Raw genomic sequence first — 16,805 nt, forward strand, 5'->3', positions numbered from 1 at the left:
GTAAATTCAAATTAACTATCAGAATGTAGAATGCTTGTAAATGCATTCTATACGTAAACTTTCTCAGTGCCGTGTTCCAAATTTCATCCTTGCTCCTAAGATAGACACAAAATGCTGGAGTAACTCAGCAGGTCAGGCCAGCATTTCTGGACCAAAGGAATAGGTGACGTATAGGGTCGAGGCCCTTCATCAATACCATGCTGATTTATCTGATGAAGGGTCTCGACCCGTAAAATCACCTATTCGTTTTCTCCAGAGATGTTACTCCACTATTTTGTGCAGACTATCTTTGGTGCAGACTAGCATCTGCAGTTCCTGCTTACACACTCATCCTTGCTCCTGTCGGATTAATTGATCGTGGCGGAGAGGATTGAAACAGGGAAGGGAAACATAATTCAGGGCCCACGTTACTAACTGCATTGATCTGCAGCATTTAGGATCTGTGCGACTGATTAAAAGATGGCCTTTCCTGCCCAACGAGTCAATGGCGACCATCGCTCACCCAATCACACTAGTTCTAGACCGTACTATGTTTCCATCCACTCCCTACACGCTGAGGGCAATTAGCCGACAATCCCACACGTCTTTGAGATGTAGGAAAAATGGAGTTACAGTGAGAACGTGCAAACTCCACACAGACAGCACCCGAGGTCTGGTTGAACACGGGTCTCTGGCGCTGTGAAGCAGCGGCTCTACCAGCTGCGCCACCGTGCTGTCGGCATTTTTTTTTTAAGAAACCTGACGATATTATCTGTTTGAACTCACGATACATGGCCATTCAGTTTGGGTACAGAAGGGCCTGCAGCTTCTTGTGGGTCCAGACAGTGGAAGGGATAAGCATCGGCGGGGGGCGATATTGCGGGAATATTTTTGGTGTGATGGTGGGGGAAAGAGTGACAATTCAACCCACCTGATCGTCTGAAACCTCCACACAGCGAATGGAGAAGGGGGGTTTAAGGTAAGCAAAGCCCAGGAGGGGTGGTCGGGAGCAGCTGGTGACAAACTGGAAAAATAAACAATAGTTTAGACTTTCGAGATACAGCGCAGAAACAGGCCAGCGACCAGTGACCCCCACACACTAACTAACTAACACCATCCTACACACTCGGGACAATTTACAATTTTACTAAAGCCAATTATTGTACACTTTGGAGTGGGAGGAAACCAGAGCAAAAGAAAAATATATATATACAAATTATATTTGATTGCTATGTTGATGTCTTTACAAAGTAGCTTGGTCACATTGCTTATCGAATTGCCACGTCACACTGATCTTTCAATATTTTTTGCTTGTGCCTATCCCACTCTTGTAATACTGAGTTGGATGATCAGCCATGATCATATTGAATGGTGGTGCAGGCTCGAAGGGCCGAATGGCCTACTCTTGCACCTATTTTCTATGTAACTATCGTGCAGAAGATAGACACAAGGTACTGGGGTAACTCAGCGGGTCAGGCAGCATCCCTGGAGAAAAAGGATGGGTGACGTTTCGGGCCAGGCCCCTTCTTCACACTGAAAGTAGGGGTTGGGGAGAGGTGAAAGAGCTGGAGGCGAGAAAAGATCAGGGCCAGCCACAAATGACCTCAGGTAGGGGGGTGCCTGTTGGCTAGGGAAGGTATGATCAAGAGAAACAATGTGTTCAACTGTGGAACTGGTAAAACACCAGGATGGAGGAAGGGGAGTGTGAGAAACATACAAAATAGGTGCAGGAGTAGGCCATTCAGCCCCTCGAACCAGCACCGCCATTCAATATGATCATGGCTGATCATCCAACTCAGTATCCCATACCTGCCTTCTCTCCATCCCTCTAGCCACAAGGGCCACATTTAACTCCCTCTTAAATATAGCCAATGAACTGGCCTCAACTACTTTCTGTGGCAGAGAATTCCACAGATTTTCCACTCTGTGTGAACATTTTTTTCTCTCATCTAGTCCCACCTTGTATTCTTGTATTCTTGTATTCAAATTTTATTGTCGTTGCCTCACTTTGAGACAACGAAATGAATTTCCCGTACAGCAGTATCGTTAAAAAAAAAAAAAAATCAAAAGAAAAATAATAAAAATAAAAAATAAAAAAATAATAAAACATATTAAAAAAATAAAATTGAAATTGAATTAAAAATTTAACAAAAGCACAAACACAAAAGCACCTTCCTGCGCTTGGTCCATATCCTTCCAAACCTGTCCTATCCATGTACCTGTCTAACTGTTTCTTAAACGTTGGGATAGTCCCAGCCTCAACTGCCTCCTCTGGCAGCTTGTCCCATACACCCACCACCCTTTGTCTGAAAAAGTTACCCCTCAGATTCCTATTCCCCTCCCTCACCTTGAACCTCTGTCCTCTGGTCCTCGATTCCCCTACTCTGGGCAAGAGACTCTGTGCGTCTATCCGATCTATTCCTCCCATGATTTTATACACCTCTATAACGTCAAGGTAGACTTCCATGTTATTTTCCTTACTTGAGCATTGAAAATTGAGCATTGTGGAACAAGATGAGTTAAAAGTACTTAATAGAAAAAGTGCTTAAAATTAGTAAAAATGCACCGACCTTAAGAAACATGGCTCGTTCTTCTGCTGTGAAGTCGTGAGCTAAAATATCCCAGAGCCAGGCAATGACTCGGTGACTGCCATGGAAGCCTCCGTAATATACCGTGTGCTTTCTGCATGATCAATAAACACATTGTGTGGTTACTCTGAGAGAAGAAGGGATGAATACAGTGTGCTTTCTGTACAAGAGGAGTGATCAATACACTGTTTTTTACACCAGGGAAGTGATCAGTACATAGTATGCTTTTTCGATGAGTGAAGTGATCAATACTGTGCTTTCTCTGAGAGAAATGATCAATACATTGCTTTGTGTATGAGAGAAGTGATTACTACACTGTGTGCTTTCTGTACGAGATAAGCTTAGTTTGGTTTCCAGATACAGCGAGGAAACAAGCCCTTTCGGCCCACCAGGTCCGTGCCGACCAGCGATCCCCGCACATTTACACTATCCTATACCCACTAGGGACAATTTTTACATTTACCAAGCCAATTAACCTGCATACCTGTGCGTCTTTGGAGTGTGGGAGGAAACTGAAGATCTCGGAGAAAACCCATGTGGTCACAGGGAGAACGTACAAACTCCTTACAGACGGCACCCGTAGTCGGGATTGAACCCGGGTCTCCGGCACTGCATTCGCTGGAAGGCAGCAACTCCACCGATGGGCCACCGTGCCACTACTGAATCACCATTCTGCTTTCAGTACCAGAGGTGATCAGTACACTATGTGCTTTTTCTGTGAGAAGTGATCCAGTGTGCTTTGTCTATGAGAGGTGATCAATACAGTGTGTGCTTTGTGTACAAGAGAAGGGATCAATACACAGTGTGCTTTCAGCACCAGAGAGGTGATCAATACACTGCGCTTACTCTGAGAGGTGATCACAACAGTGTGCTTTGTCTATGAGAGAAGTGATGAATACACAGTGTGCTCTGTACGAGAGGTGATCAATACAGTGTGCTTTTGTCTACAAGACAAACGATCAATACACAGGAAAGCTGGAGAAACTCAGCACCAGAGTGCAGCAGCAATACTATTTCGGGCCGAAACCCTTCGGTTTCGGCCCGAAACGTTGCCTATTTCCTTCGCTCCATAGATGCTGCTGCACCCGCTGAGTTTCTCCAGCTTTTTTGTGTAACCCTCGATTCTCCAGCATCTGCAGTTCCCTCTTAAACACGATCAATACACAGTGTGCTTTCTGTTCGAGAGAAATCTAGTTTTAGACTGTTTTAGTTTGTTTTAGAGACACAGCGTGGAAACGGGTCCTCTGGCCCACTGAGTTCTCGCCGACCAGCGATCGCCCTTATAATTGTTTTATCCTACACACTAGGGACAATTTACAGAAGCCAATTAGCCAACAAGTTTTTGGAGTGTGGGAGGAAGCCGGAGCACCCGGAGTAAAAAACGCACGCAGGTGACAGGGAGGATGTACAAACTCCGCAGAGACAGCACCCGTAGTCAGGATCGAATCTGGGTCACTGGCGCTGTGAGGCAGCAGCTCTACCGCTGATGAACACTGGATCTTCAATGCATTTTTCTTACTTTGACACAAATATTGATCCCATTTCATTGATCACAAAATGATAGCAAGTGATAAACCTGAGTTTCGGACACCGTGAGGCAGCGATTCTATTGCTGAGCCACTGTGCTGGCCTAAACAAGGAGGAGGTTAAGCAGAGGAATCAAGCCCATATTCTCGGCCCAGTTACGAAAATACCTTGCCCACATACAATACTATGATCCAGTATTCACGGGTGTCAGAGGTTATGGGGAGAAGGCAGGAGAATGGGGTTAGGAGAGAGAGAGAGATAGACCAGCCATGATTGAATGGCGGAGGAGACTTGATGGGCCGAATGGCCTAATTCCACTCCTATTCCTCATGACCTTATTCCCCCTTCCTGGCAGTGACATTAAAAAGACCGAACTGTTTGCAGAGTTTCTTCGCGATCTTACTTGAGGTCCTCCAAGTCGATCTCGGCGTTGTCTCCTGCAATGAGGCGCTGCACTTCAGGCGTGGAAAACATACGGAGCCACTCGGGGTTAATGATGGAGCGGAAGCCGCGGATGAAAGCCACCGTCTGGTCTTTAACCTGAGTGTGCATGCGGAAGTGGGCCATCAGGTGGATGTAACTGATTCTGTTATAATAATAATAATAATAATAATAATTTTATTTATAGAGCACTTTAAAAACAAACATAGCTGCAACAAAGTGCTGTACATCACTAATCATTGACAAAAAAGTTAATACACACCAAAAAATAACAATCAAAAGAAATAGTAGGAAAAGACATGTAAAATAAAGAAACATCAAAAACACCACAAACAGAAGCAAAGCCTCAGGCATGGTCAAAAGCCAGGGAGTACAAATGCGTTTTAACACTGGATTTGAAGATGGACAGTGAGGGGGCCTGTCTGATGTGCAACGGCAGGGTGCTCCAGAGTGCCGGAGCAGCAACAGAGAAGGCTCTATCCCCTCTGAGCCTCCGACTAGACCTCGGTACCTCCAGGAGCAGCTGACCAGCTGACCTGAGGGACCGGGCAGGAGCGTATGGGTGGAGCAGCTCAGAGAGGTAAGGCGGGGCGAGCCCATTCAGAGATTTAAAAACAAATAACTGTTGAGGAAAGGCAGCAATTTCAGTCCTTGAACAACAAGCTCAACCACCCCTAGCGTGCATCTTCTGCACTGCAAAATACATTGAAACCATTAGCACAAAACATACTAGTAGGATAGGCAGCACAGGCAAATAGAGAAGCTGCAATTGAAGGAAACTAAAAACAAAAGTTGAAAATATTCATACAAGCTGCCTCGCAGCACCAGAGACCCTGACTACGGGTGCTGTCTGTACGGAGTTTGCATGTTCTCCCCTGGGTTTTCGTCCACACTCCCAAAACATACAGGTTTGTAGGTTACACAAAAAAGCTGGAGAAACTCAGCGGGTACAGCAGCATCTATGGAGCGAAGGAAATGGGCAACGTTTCGGGCCGAAACCGAAGGGTTTCGGCCCGAAACGTTGCCTATTTCCTTCGCTCCATAGATGCTGCTGCACCCGCTGAGTTTCTCCAGCTTTTTTGTGTAACCTTCGATTCTCCAGCATCTGCAGTTCCCTCTTAAACACAGGTTTGTAGGTTAATTGGTTTTGGTGAAATTGTACATTGTCCCTGGTGTGTAGGACAGTGCTAGTGTCTGGGGTGATCCCTGGTCTGCAAGGACTCAGTGGGCCGAAGGGCCAGTTTCCGTGCTGCACCTCTAAACTAAAAAAAGCATTTAGTACATATTATTTTTTTTGAAGTCTATAAAACAGCAAATCTGTCATCAATTAAGAAAAAAAGCATTACTTGTGTATCGACGGTTCAAAATTGAATTGAATTGAATAAATGTTATTAGCCCAGTATGCACACATACAAGGAATTTGCCTTGGTGCTCCGCTCACAAGTAACAACACGATATCCAGTCGACAGTTAAAAATAAAACATTAGAATTTAAACATGTGAAGAATTAAATAAAATAGCAGAGCAAAAGGAGGCTACAGACTTTTGGTTAATGAGTAGAGCTACTACTCGTGGATAAAAACTGTTTTTATGTCTGTGGCTGTGGCGGCTTTGACAGTCCGGAGTCGCCTTCCAGAGGGAAGTGATTCAAAGAGTTTGTGGCCAAGGTGACAGGAGTCAGAGATGATCTAACCCGCTTGCTTCCTGGCCCTTGCAGTGTACAGTTTGTCGATGGGGGGGGGGGGGGGGGGGGGGGGGGGGGGGGGGGGGGGGGGGGGGGGGGGAATATTGCAGCCAACAACCTTCTCAGCTGATCGAACGATTCGCTGCAGCCTCCGGATGTCGTGCTTGGTGGCCGAGCCAAACCAGACCATGATGGAGAAGGCGAGGACAGACTATGACGGCAGTATAAACCTGGACCATCATTGCCTGTGGCAGATTGTGTTTCCTCAGCTGTGTTTCTATCTCCTGTTCACTTTGATTCTTTCGCCGGCTTGTGGATGATGGGGATCAAATCCTGTCCTCCCTGGACTCCCAATGTGAGATCACACCACTTGCCAACTGTGACTTCCATGATTGTTTTTGTTGCATAAATTATAAGGTTATGAAGAACTTTGATGAGTGTACATAACCTCACAATGTGTCTCCCTCTCCCCTGACAAGGCAGGAGAATGGGATTAGGAGGGAGAGATAGATCAGCCATGATTGAATGGTGGAGTAGACATGATGGGCCGAATGGCCCAATTCTGCTCCTATTACTTATGACTCTCAGTCTGAACAAGGGTCTCGACCTGAAATGTCACCCATTCCTTCTATCCAGAAATGCTGCCTGTCCCGCTGAGTTACTGGAGCATTTTGTGTGAGAACCAGCATCTGTAGTTCCTACACAGCTCACAAATGTGATCCTTGCTGCTGAACAACAGAATCTGATGGAAAGGAAGTGACTATTGAAGGCTAAACCCTTGAGATGTTGTAAAAACTGTCACTATGGGAAGGATAAATTTCCGATAGCCTTGAATATAGTGTGGTGACCTTTACTATGAAACTACACCATAGCAGGGACTTATTAATTAGAGTAGGTGAAAGGAGCCCAGAACTCTTACTTTAAAAAATGTATAGATCAATCCCGAGTGATCAATTCCGAGTCCCAGGTTCGATCCTAACTACGGCTGTGCGGAGTTTGTCCGTTTCTCCCTGTGACCGTGTGGGTTTTCTCCAGGAGCTATGGTTTCCTCCCACATTCCAAAGACATGCGGGTTTGTAGGTTAATTGATTTCTGCAAATTGCCGCTAGTGTGCAGCAAGCAAAAACAAGATACCATTGAGCGAGGCTACGGTTGGTCGCTGGTCGACGTGGACTCGGGGGGCCGAAGGGCCTGCTCCCACGTTGCATCTTTAAACTAAACTAATACTACGGAAACATTTGTAAAAGGAAGAGACATTTTCATTTAAAAGTAACGTTAACAACACCCTACCAATGGAAAAGTAGCTCAATGAAGACTCACTTATTTTCATTGGTTACCCCTATGGTTTTTCCTCCTGGTATCAGCTCGTGGCAAACAAGCTGTGGAAGGGAAAAACAAATTGTTAGCGTTGCAAACCAACTAATTTTATTTGCTTAATTAGTTTATCAGTTTTATTAGGGCCGCACGTTGTCCCAGCGGTAGAGTTGCTGCCTCACTGTGCTTGCAGCGCCAGAGACCCGGGTTTGATCCCAACTACGGGTGCTGTCTGTACGGAGTTTGTACGTTCTCCCTGTCACCTGCGTGGGCTTTCCCCGAGATCTTCAGTTTCCTCCCACACTCCAAAGACGTGCAGGTGTGTAGGTAAATTGGCTTGGTAAATGTAAAAAATGTCCCTTGTGTGTGTTGGATAGTGTTAATATGCGGGGACTGCTGGTCGGTGCTGACTCGGTGGGCCTAAGGGCCTGTTTCTGCGCTGTATCTCTAAACTAAACTAAAATAAATTAAGACAGCTAAGAGCCTCTTGAAGTTGCTCAATGTTGCTGGACTAAAGGGCCTGTCCCACTTGGCCGTCATTTACGCCACAGGCAGCAAGTGATTGACGTGTGACGGTCGCGCCTTACGGCGCCAGAGACCTGGTTTCAACCCTGACTATGGGTGCTGTTTGTATGGAGTTTGCAGGTTCTCCCTGTGTGTGCGTGGTGTTTCTCCGACTGCTCGGTTTCCTCCCACACTCCATAGATGTGCAGGTTTGTAGGTTAATTGGCTTCTGTAAATTCAGATTCAGATTCAATTTTAATTGTCATTGTCAGCGTACAGTACAGAGACAACGAAATGCATTGATTCTTAGTGCATGGATGATCGATGGTCGGCAGGGACTCAGTGGGCCGAAAGGCCAGTTTCCACGCTGTATCTCTAAACTAAATGCTTCAACGCCACAGATTAAACAAAACAGGAGAAACTAGTCAATTGAAGCATAAATTAATATCAATTTGCTTTTAAAATCCATTAGTTTCACTAAAAAAAATGATTTTCTAGTATTAAATTCAGAGGCTAAATGATTCGAGAAGATTTAGACCAGGGATTCCCTACCTTTTTTGTCCCGTTTACCCCAGGCAACTTTAATAGCACATAACAATGTTATATCAATTATTTATGAACAACTAATGATGAACAGATACCAGAACCAAACACAGTCAGTCAATGAGAACAAATATGTACAAATCCAGAATCAACAAATGTACCCCCTGGGTAGGCGAAATTTACCCCAGGTTGGGAACCCTTGACATAGACCATTGTAAATGGAATGCTCGCACCATATTGCTCTGGCCATTGCAAAGCTAGCCCCAAAACCAGATCTACTATGGACTGGATGAGAGTCTGAGTCTTAATGGAGTTCTCCATTTGTCTTTTGGTAAATATGTAAGCCACATACATTAAATACCCCAGAGTTTACAAGTCTCTGCTCACTTTATGCAGTTACTTCCATAAGCTGGGGTACTATCCCATTCACATCTACCCCATTGTGAATATTGGACTTTGTCTCTGGAACTGATGCCTTACAGAGCCAGACACCCGGGTTTGATCCTAACCATGGGTGCTGTCTGTGCGGAGTTTGCATGTTCTCTCTGTGGCCGTGTGGGTTTTCTCCGGGTTCTCCGGGTTCCTCCCACACTCCAAAGATGTACGGGTTTGAAGGTTAATTGGCTTTTGGTAAAAGTGACATTGTCTCTAGCGTGTAGGATAGCGCTAGTGTACGGGTGATCGCTGGTCTGCACGGACACGATGGGCCGAAGGGGCTGTTTCCATGCTGCATCTCTAAAGTCTGCAAGTGTAAAGTCAACTGGTGCGCTACAATGCCGAGAACTGTACTCTGCATTCTGGACCTTCCCTTTTGTTCTAACTATTGTACTCAAGTTTGACTTGATAGTATTTATGTATATAGTATTATCTGATCTGTTTGGGTAGTATGCAAAAGAAAGCTTTTCACAGTCCCCATGACAATAAACCTAAACCTAGTTGTCCTCGATGATGTGTAGATATTACCTGACCCATAACATCTTCATCATAAGATAATGTTAAACCAAGGTCACCAATGTCACCATCGTAACGCTGTAAACAAAGACAAAATACAATCATTACAATTATAGACCACAGTCCTGTTCCTCATCCAAGATGCACATGAAACATATGTAATAAGTTCATCGTCCTTGCATGCACATTGAGCTGAAATTCAGGCATTTGATATAGCATCCTACGCTAACTTATTTGAGATTATTTAGAAGGCTCGGAACTCCTTGCTTTCAAAGAAATTAGAGGCGTTGGAAGCTCAGTTCAGTTCAGAGATACAGCGTGGAAACAGGCCCTTCGGCCCACCGGGTCCGTACTGCCCACCCCGCACACTAACACTATACTACACACACCAGGGGACAATTTTACACTTGTATCAAGTAGCCAATTAACCTACAAAGCCACACGTCCTTGGAGTGCAGGAGGAAACCAGAGCGCCCGGAGAAAACCCACGCAGCTCACAGGGAGAACGTGAAAACTCCGTACAGACAGCACCCGTGGTCAGGATCAAACCCGGGTCTCTAGCGCTGTAAGGCAGCAACTCTACCGCTGCGCCATCGTGCCGCCCAAGTGAAATTTCTAATTTAGTCCAGTTAGCTAGCTACATAATTAATCAATGTAAATGTGATTGTGCAGTTTTAACAGGCGGTGCAAAGATCAATTGATCTATCTATCAGTTGTGAATTGTATTGTATTGTATTGTATATTTTTATTGTCATTTTCTGAGTATTCACATACCCAGAGGAAACAAAAAAACGTTGCTCAACCAGTGTCCATTCAGTGTGCAGTAAAAATAAATAGAAATAAAAATACATATATCATGAACAAATTTAACACTCTACTAAAAAAATGAAATGAAATGAAATGATTCAATTTATTGTCATTGTCAGTGTACAGTACAGAGACAACGAAATGCATTTTTAGCATCTCCCTTGAAAGGGAGACACAGGGCGTCGCGGTGTGCCCGCGCCTGCCGCCGTAACATTCCATTACAGGCAAAGGTGGGTGAAGTGTCTTGCCCAAGGACACAACGACAGTATGCACTCCAAGCGGGATTTGAACCGGCTACCTTCCGGTCGCCAGCCGAACTCTTAGCCCATTGTGCTATCTGTCGCCCCAATACTAAACATCAACAGGCGTTCCGATCGGCAGCGGCACGACAGTGGCTCTGCTGCAGTGTGTCCAGGTTGGTGGTTGGTGCGCGATACTTTGGCAGGGGGCAAAGTCCGTTTAGCAGTCTTATAGCCTGCGGGAAGAAGCTGAGGAGCATCCTGCTGGTTTTGCAGCTAATGCTCCTGTAGCTCTTCCCAGATGGCAGGATGGAGAATATGTGATGCGATAGGTGGTAGGGGTCTTTGATGATGGAGATGGCTCTGCTGATACATCTCTTCCTGTATATGTCCAGCAGGAAAGGGAGTGGAGCACCAATAATCCTGCTGGCGGTCTTCACAATCCTGTCTAGTTGGTGCCGTTCGTACGCCTTGCAGCTCCCGAACCAGGAAGTGATGCCGTAGGTTAATGTGCTCTCGATTGTCCCCCTATAAAAAGTTCGTAGGTGTGTAGTGGGGAGACCTGCTTTACGTAGTCTTCATGGTTACATTCGGACTAAATGCATTTAGGTAGCACTTCCAAGGTGGAGAAATGCCCCACAGATCTTACGGCTTGTTCCAATTGATACTTTAAGTTGAAGACGAATTTTAAAAAAGACACAAAATGCTGGAGGAACTGCTGGAGACTTGCTGAGTTACACCAGCAATTTGTGTCCTTTTGCCGATTAAAACCTCCCCTCGCCTGTGTCTACCTATTACCTGCCACGCTTCGGAGGGAACTGCAGATGCTGGTTTAAACCGAAGATAGGTACGAAAATGCTGGAGTAACTGAGCGGGACAGGCGGCATCTCTGGAGACAAGGAATAGGTGACGTTTCGGGTCGAGACCCTTCTTCAGACTGAGAGTCAGGGGAAAGGGAAACGAGAGATATAGATGGTGATGTGGAGACACATAGTACAAACGAACGAAAGATACGCAAACAAGTAACGATGATCCAGGGAACAGGACATTGTTAGCTGTGGGCGGCTAGGTGAAAACGAGTTACAGACAATGAGACTCAACAAGACCAGTTTGAACCTAATATGACTTGGTTCTTGGTTCCTTGGTCCTCCAAAATATTCCAAATGGAATTTAAACTGGAAGGCGAGGACTTGGGTGGGGGTAGGGATGGAGAGAGAGGGGATGCAAGGGTCACTTGAAGTTAGAGAAGTCAATATTCATATCACTGGGTTGTAAGCTGCCCAAGTGAAATATAAGGTGCTGTACCTCCAATTTGCAATTACCTGCCACACTTTGAACTGCCTCTGCTCTCTCTCTCAGCTTCCTTCCCCTCTCCTACCATCAGTCTGAAGAAGGGTCCCGACTAGAAAACATCACCTACCCATGTCCTCCAGAGATGCTGCCTGACCCGCTGAGTTACTCCAGCACTTTGTGCCCACATGGATCAGTGCTGGGTCAAGTGAGTCACTTTGGTGCAGTAATGCAGCACGAGTGGTCGAATGAGGCAAATCCAAATTACATCGGTTTTTCCTTAAATTTTGCTTACTTTGTTCCGCTTTCGGGTTCCAACGAACCTTCTGCTAGAATCAGCTCCCATAATTACCTTTATGGAAGTGAGGTTTTTGTAGAACTCAGCATCCAGGGATGGAAGTTCGTCAATTGAGCTGTACAATGCACTGTGATGATGTCCAAGCACCTGACTGAGGAAGAAGGAGGCAAAGGGAACATCCACCACTATCCCCTGTTGAAAGGAAATGTTCAAATACTTTTTAGTTTAGCTCACAGATACAGCGCAGAAACAGGCCCCTTCACCCCACCATATCCGCGCCGACCAGCGATCCCCGAACGTTGACACCATCCTACACACACTAGGGACAATTTACATTGATACCAAGCCAATTAACCTACAAACCTGCACGTCTTTGGAGTGTCAGGTCAGGTCAGGGGGAGTTCCCCCCCGCCATGGGTACCATGTAATCCTGTGCTACCTGCGAACTATGATGAGTTTGGAGTGTGGGACTAAACCGGAGCACCCGGAGAAAACCCACGCAGGTCACAGGGACAAGGCACCATCACCGTACACTCAGCATGGAAGGTCAGGATGAAACTTAGGTCTCTGCCGCTGTAAGGCAGCAACTCTACCGCTGCGCCACCATTAGCATAATTAAAGCAATCTGTATTCCAGCGATGGCGATGATGGATTTGGTAGCAACTACAGCGGATGAAAGAAGTTTAAAAGTTTAATGGGAGAATGGAAATTCATGGGAATTCCCAGAGACAAGGAAAGGGCCATTAGGTCTGACAAGGCTGCTCATTTATTCTTAGATTTTCACCGTATAGATCAATTCGTCAACATAATTAATGTCCAACCAAACCTATTGAACATGAGAGAGACACAAAATGCTGGAGTAACTCAGTGGGTCAGGCAGCATCTCTGGGGAAAAGGAGTAGGTGATGCTTTGGGTCGCACAAAATTGGTGGAACAGAATTGGTGTAACAGCCTCCAACCCAGCGGTGTGAATACTGATTTCTCTCATTTCAAGTATTCTCTTTTTCCTCTCTTCCCCTCTCCACCACCCAAATCGTACTCAGTCTATTCATTAACACTAATCGCATCGCAAAAGGTGTTTTATCCCTCGATTATAGTTATAATAGTTTTTAAATTACTGTCACCTTCCCCCAGGGTTTTATAAAGCAAACAATGGTATGTACCATTGTGGGCTCCACTCTTCCTATAGCGAGGTCATTTTGTTTCCGGCCCAGTTAATAATCCAGCGCGATGTCAACCCCACCGTCCACTTCCCACTAGTCTGAAGAAGGGTTTATTTACAGCAACCCTAAATTCCTCGCCTGATCCTTTCGCTCCAGTGATAATCTTTGGACACTGCCATTTAAAAAATGACCCTTAAGAAATGGGCTTTTGACTATCAGATCATTTTTTGTAATGTCCATTGAAAATCAATAGGGAACAAGATGCTTTCCGAGTATGAAAATAAACTTTTTTAATACTTGAGAATGAATTTGGTGTCAAATTAAACTTATTGTTATGCTTTATCTGATGGGATTCAGACTTTTTTTTAAAATCTCAAAATTTTGTAACACTATTTGTTATCAACCTTCCCCCCAGCAACAATGGGCCTTGTGGGCTCCACTCTTCCCGAGGTCTCTGTTTCCGGCCCAGTTAATTAGCCAACCCCATACGAAGGGTTCCGACCCGAAACTTTTCCTGAGCTGCCGGACCCGCTGAGTTACTCCAGCATTTTGTGTCTCTCTTCAGTGTAAACCAGAATCTGCAGTTCCTTCCTACACTATTTGAACGCAATGCTTGGTAGCTCGGCTTTTACCTCATAGACGTTTTCATGGATGTACGAGGTGGGGGATGGGTATAGTCGCTCATCTCCACTGGTTGTCTGAAAGAAGCAAAGCAAGTCTAAACTAAACACAAGGTCGAATGGAATTTAACAGTATTATATACTACATTTATATTTATTATAACAATAGGACTTTTCATCTCTGGGAATAATTTGCAAATGATCAGTATGATGTCAGTGGTTATGGGGTGAAGGCAGGAGAATGAGGTTTGGGGAAAGATAGTTCATCCACGAATGGAAGTACACAAAAATGCTGGAGAAACTCAGCGGGTGCAGCAGCATCTATGGAGCGAAGGAGAGAGGCAACGTTTCGTCCCGAAGCAAAAATGCTGGAGAAACTCAGCGGGTGCAGCAGCATCTATGGAGCGAAGGAGAGAGGCAACGTTTCGTCCCGAAGCAAAAATGCTGGAGAAACTCAGCGGGTGCAGCAGCATCTATGGAGCGAAGGAGATAGGCAACGTTTCGTCCCGAAACAAAAATGCTGGAGAAACTCAGCGGGTGCAGCAGCATCTATGGAGCGAAGGAGATAGGCAACGTTTCGTCCCGAAACGTTGCCTATCTCCTTTGCTCCATAGATGCTGCTGCACCCGCTGAGTTTCTCCAGCATTTTTGTGTACCTTCGATTTTCCAGCATCTGCAGTTCCTTCTTAAAGCCATGAATGGAGGATAGACTCGATGGGCCGAATGGCCTAATTCTGCTGCTTTAACTTATGAACATGAGTTTTGAGAGAGAAAAGGATTCTACGGTGAAGAAGGCAATGCACTAGTATGTACAAAAAGGGCGGAAAGTGCTGGGATAACTCAGCAGGTCAGGAGAACGTGGGTATCCATGTTCTCCAGAGATGCTGCCTGATCTGCTGAGTTAAGAGCCTGTCGTAGGCAGTGACGCTTAAATGATGTCGCATAAATGACCCGCAAATAACTCCCAAGTGGGACAGGCCCTTTTAATCCGGCACTTTATGCCCTTTTGTGAACTATCCAGCATCTTTTTTCACTGGCCAGTCCAATCATTCAGAGGGCGAGTACGAGGCAGAGACTGATAAAACGTTATATGTTTCCCGTGAATGACATCTGCTTGACTTTTTATTCAAACAGTGACTTTACCTTGAAGAGATTGAGAGCTGGGTCAAAGACCTTCTTGATGATTTCTTCTAAAAATTCCTTGAAGACACCGTCCTGATCAATGCCAGCCTCATCTACTCCAAGATCATTCATAAATTTCACTCGAATGACCCCCTTCATCGTGTTAACAGGCAATCGGCGCAATTGTTCATATCCATCCTACAAACACAAAGTGGACGTTGACACCTCCTTACTATAAAAATAATGTCAAATAGCTTTATCATAAATTTTACTTGAAGTCTTTTCCATCAGGTAGTTATTGTTTGACAGGACACAGGGCAGCACAGCTGTAGAGTTGCTGCCTCACAGCGCCAGAGACCCGGGTTCCATCCTGACTACGGGTGGTGTCTGCGTGGAGTTTGCACGTCCCCCCCGCCCCCGTGAGTTTTCCGTCGTGCTGCTGCAAGTAAAGGGCCTGTCCCACTTGCATGCGTTTGGCGCGACCAAACGGAAGCAGAGTTCGTGCTAAGTTCGCGCGTGACATCATTTGCGTCATACTTACCAATCAGCTGGGCAGGAGGCGGGCCGACTGAATTTGGGCGTCGCACGGCGTCAGGCAGTGACGTCATCAAGCAACACCACGCCGGGTGATGACGTCATCGCGCAACCCCACACACTAGGCATACGCCGTCAAGACGCTGCGTACGACCGCAATGCGCCCGAGTGCCGACACGCCGTTGATGCGCAAAGATTTCGGACACTGTCAGATTCTCGGAGCCCCGCGCGATGTCGGGACCAGCCCCGCACAACTCCTCGCTTCTAAGTGGGACCGGCCCCGCACGGCCATATACAGTGCCCATACGCCTCAAGCGACCACGTTTGGTCGCTCCAAATGCACGCAATCGCATGCAAGTGGGACAGGCCCTTAAGAATTTTTGATTGTTCTGCCTGGGACACATGACAATAAAACATTCTGGGCTCGTGACTATCCACCAAGGCAAGGCTACCTCAAGCATGCGGGATCTGCGGATGGTAACATGGATAACATGAGGGGATGCAGAGCTTGTCTCCACCAAACCCAATGTCCCCTTCTCCTTCGTCACCATATTCCGAAACAACAGCACTCTCTGTGAAGAGAAAAAAATATATATAATCGCATGGATAAGTGATTTATTATTTTCGCCTGCAAATATGATCAGTGAAATCCAACATGGGATAAATGATCATGGAAGTTTAAAGAATTCTATCATCCACAGAGTTTGTGTCCCTTCTACAATTCTGCAAATGTTTGCCTTTATTAGGAATAAACAAGTTAGGAACAGGAGAAGGCCGGTGAAGGGAATTTTGGAAAATTAAGCCAGTTCCTCGGGATCTGAGGATAAATACCCATCAGTACCAAGGACCTGTAGTTTCAACAGTTTGATCAGAACCACGTAGTTTTCCGAGTCCTTCCCTTCCATTTTCAGTTTTGCAGTTATTTTTGGATGTTATTTTGTCTCCTCCACAGTGAGGCCCCGAGCATAATTCATCAGCCATCTCCTCACTCTCCAGTATCAATTCCTACATATTCACTCTCTACAGGACCATTTCTCACTTTATATAGACAATAGGCGCAGGATTGGCCATTCAATGTGATCATGGCTGATCATCCACAATCACAATTCCTGCCTTCTCCTCATATCCCCTGACTCTGCTATCTTTATGAGCCCTATCAAGCTCTCTCTTTTGAAAGTATCCAGAGGAACGGCCTCCACTGC

At 45.7% G+C, this 16,805-nt stretch overlaps 1 protein-coding gene across 1 annotated transcript in view; it reads right to left on the bottom strand.

Moving 5' to 3' along the window:
- Nucleotides 1-16,805, bottom strand: part of ube3b (ubiquitin protein ligase E3B) — a 51,448-nt gene that overhangs the window by 1,981 nt on the left and 32,662 nt on the right. Inside the window, exons 19-27 of the mRNA XM_055655665.1 lie at nucleotides 16,056-16,175; nucleotides 15,091-15,267; nucleotides 13,960-14,025; nucleotides 12,219-12,389; nucleotides 9,543-9,608; nucleotides 7,539-7,597; nucleotides 4,498-4,680; nucleotides 2,550-2,661; nucleotides 911-1,003 (exon numbers count right to left, since the gene is read on the bottom strand). Coding sequence (XP_055511640.1) covers nucleotides 911-1,003; nucleotides 2,550-2,661; nucleotides 4,498-4,680; nucleotides 7,539-7,597; nucleotides 9,543-9,608; nucleotides 12,219-12,389; nucleotides 13,960-14,025; nucleotides 15,091-15,267; nucleotides 16,056-16,175 — 1,047 coding nt within the window. The remainder of the gene's footprint in view (nucleotides 1-910; nucleotides 1,004-2,549; nucleotides 2,662-4,497; nucleotides 4,681-7,538; nucleotides 7,598-9,542; nucleotides 9,609-12,218; nucleotides 12,390-13,959; nucleotides 14,026-15,090; nucleotides 15,268-16,055; nucleotides 16,176-16,805) is intronic.

The sequence above is a fragment of the Leucoraja erinacea genome, chromosome 25 (assembly GCF_028641065.1).
Source record: "Leucoraja erinacea ecotype New England chromosome 25, Leri_hhj_1, whole genome shotgun sequence".
Classification (NCBI taxonomy): domain Eukaryota; kingdom Metazoa; phylum Chordata; class Chondrichthyes; order Rajiformes; family Rajidae; genus Leucoraja; species Leucoraja erinaceus.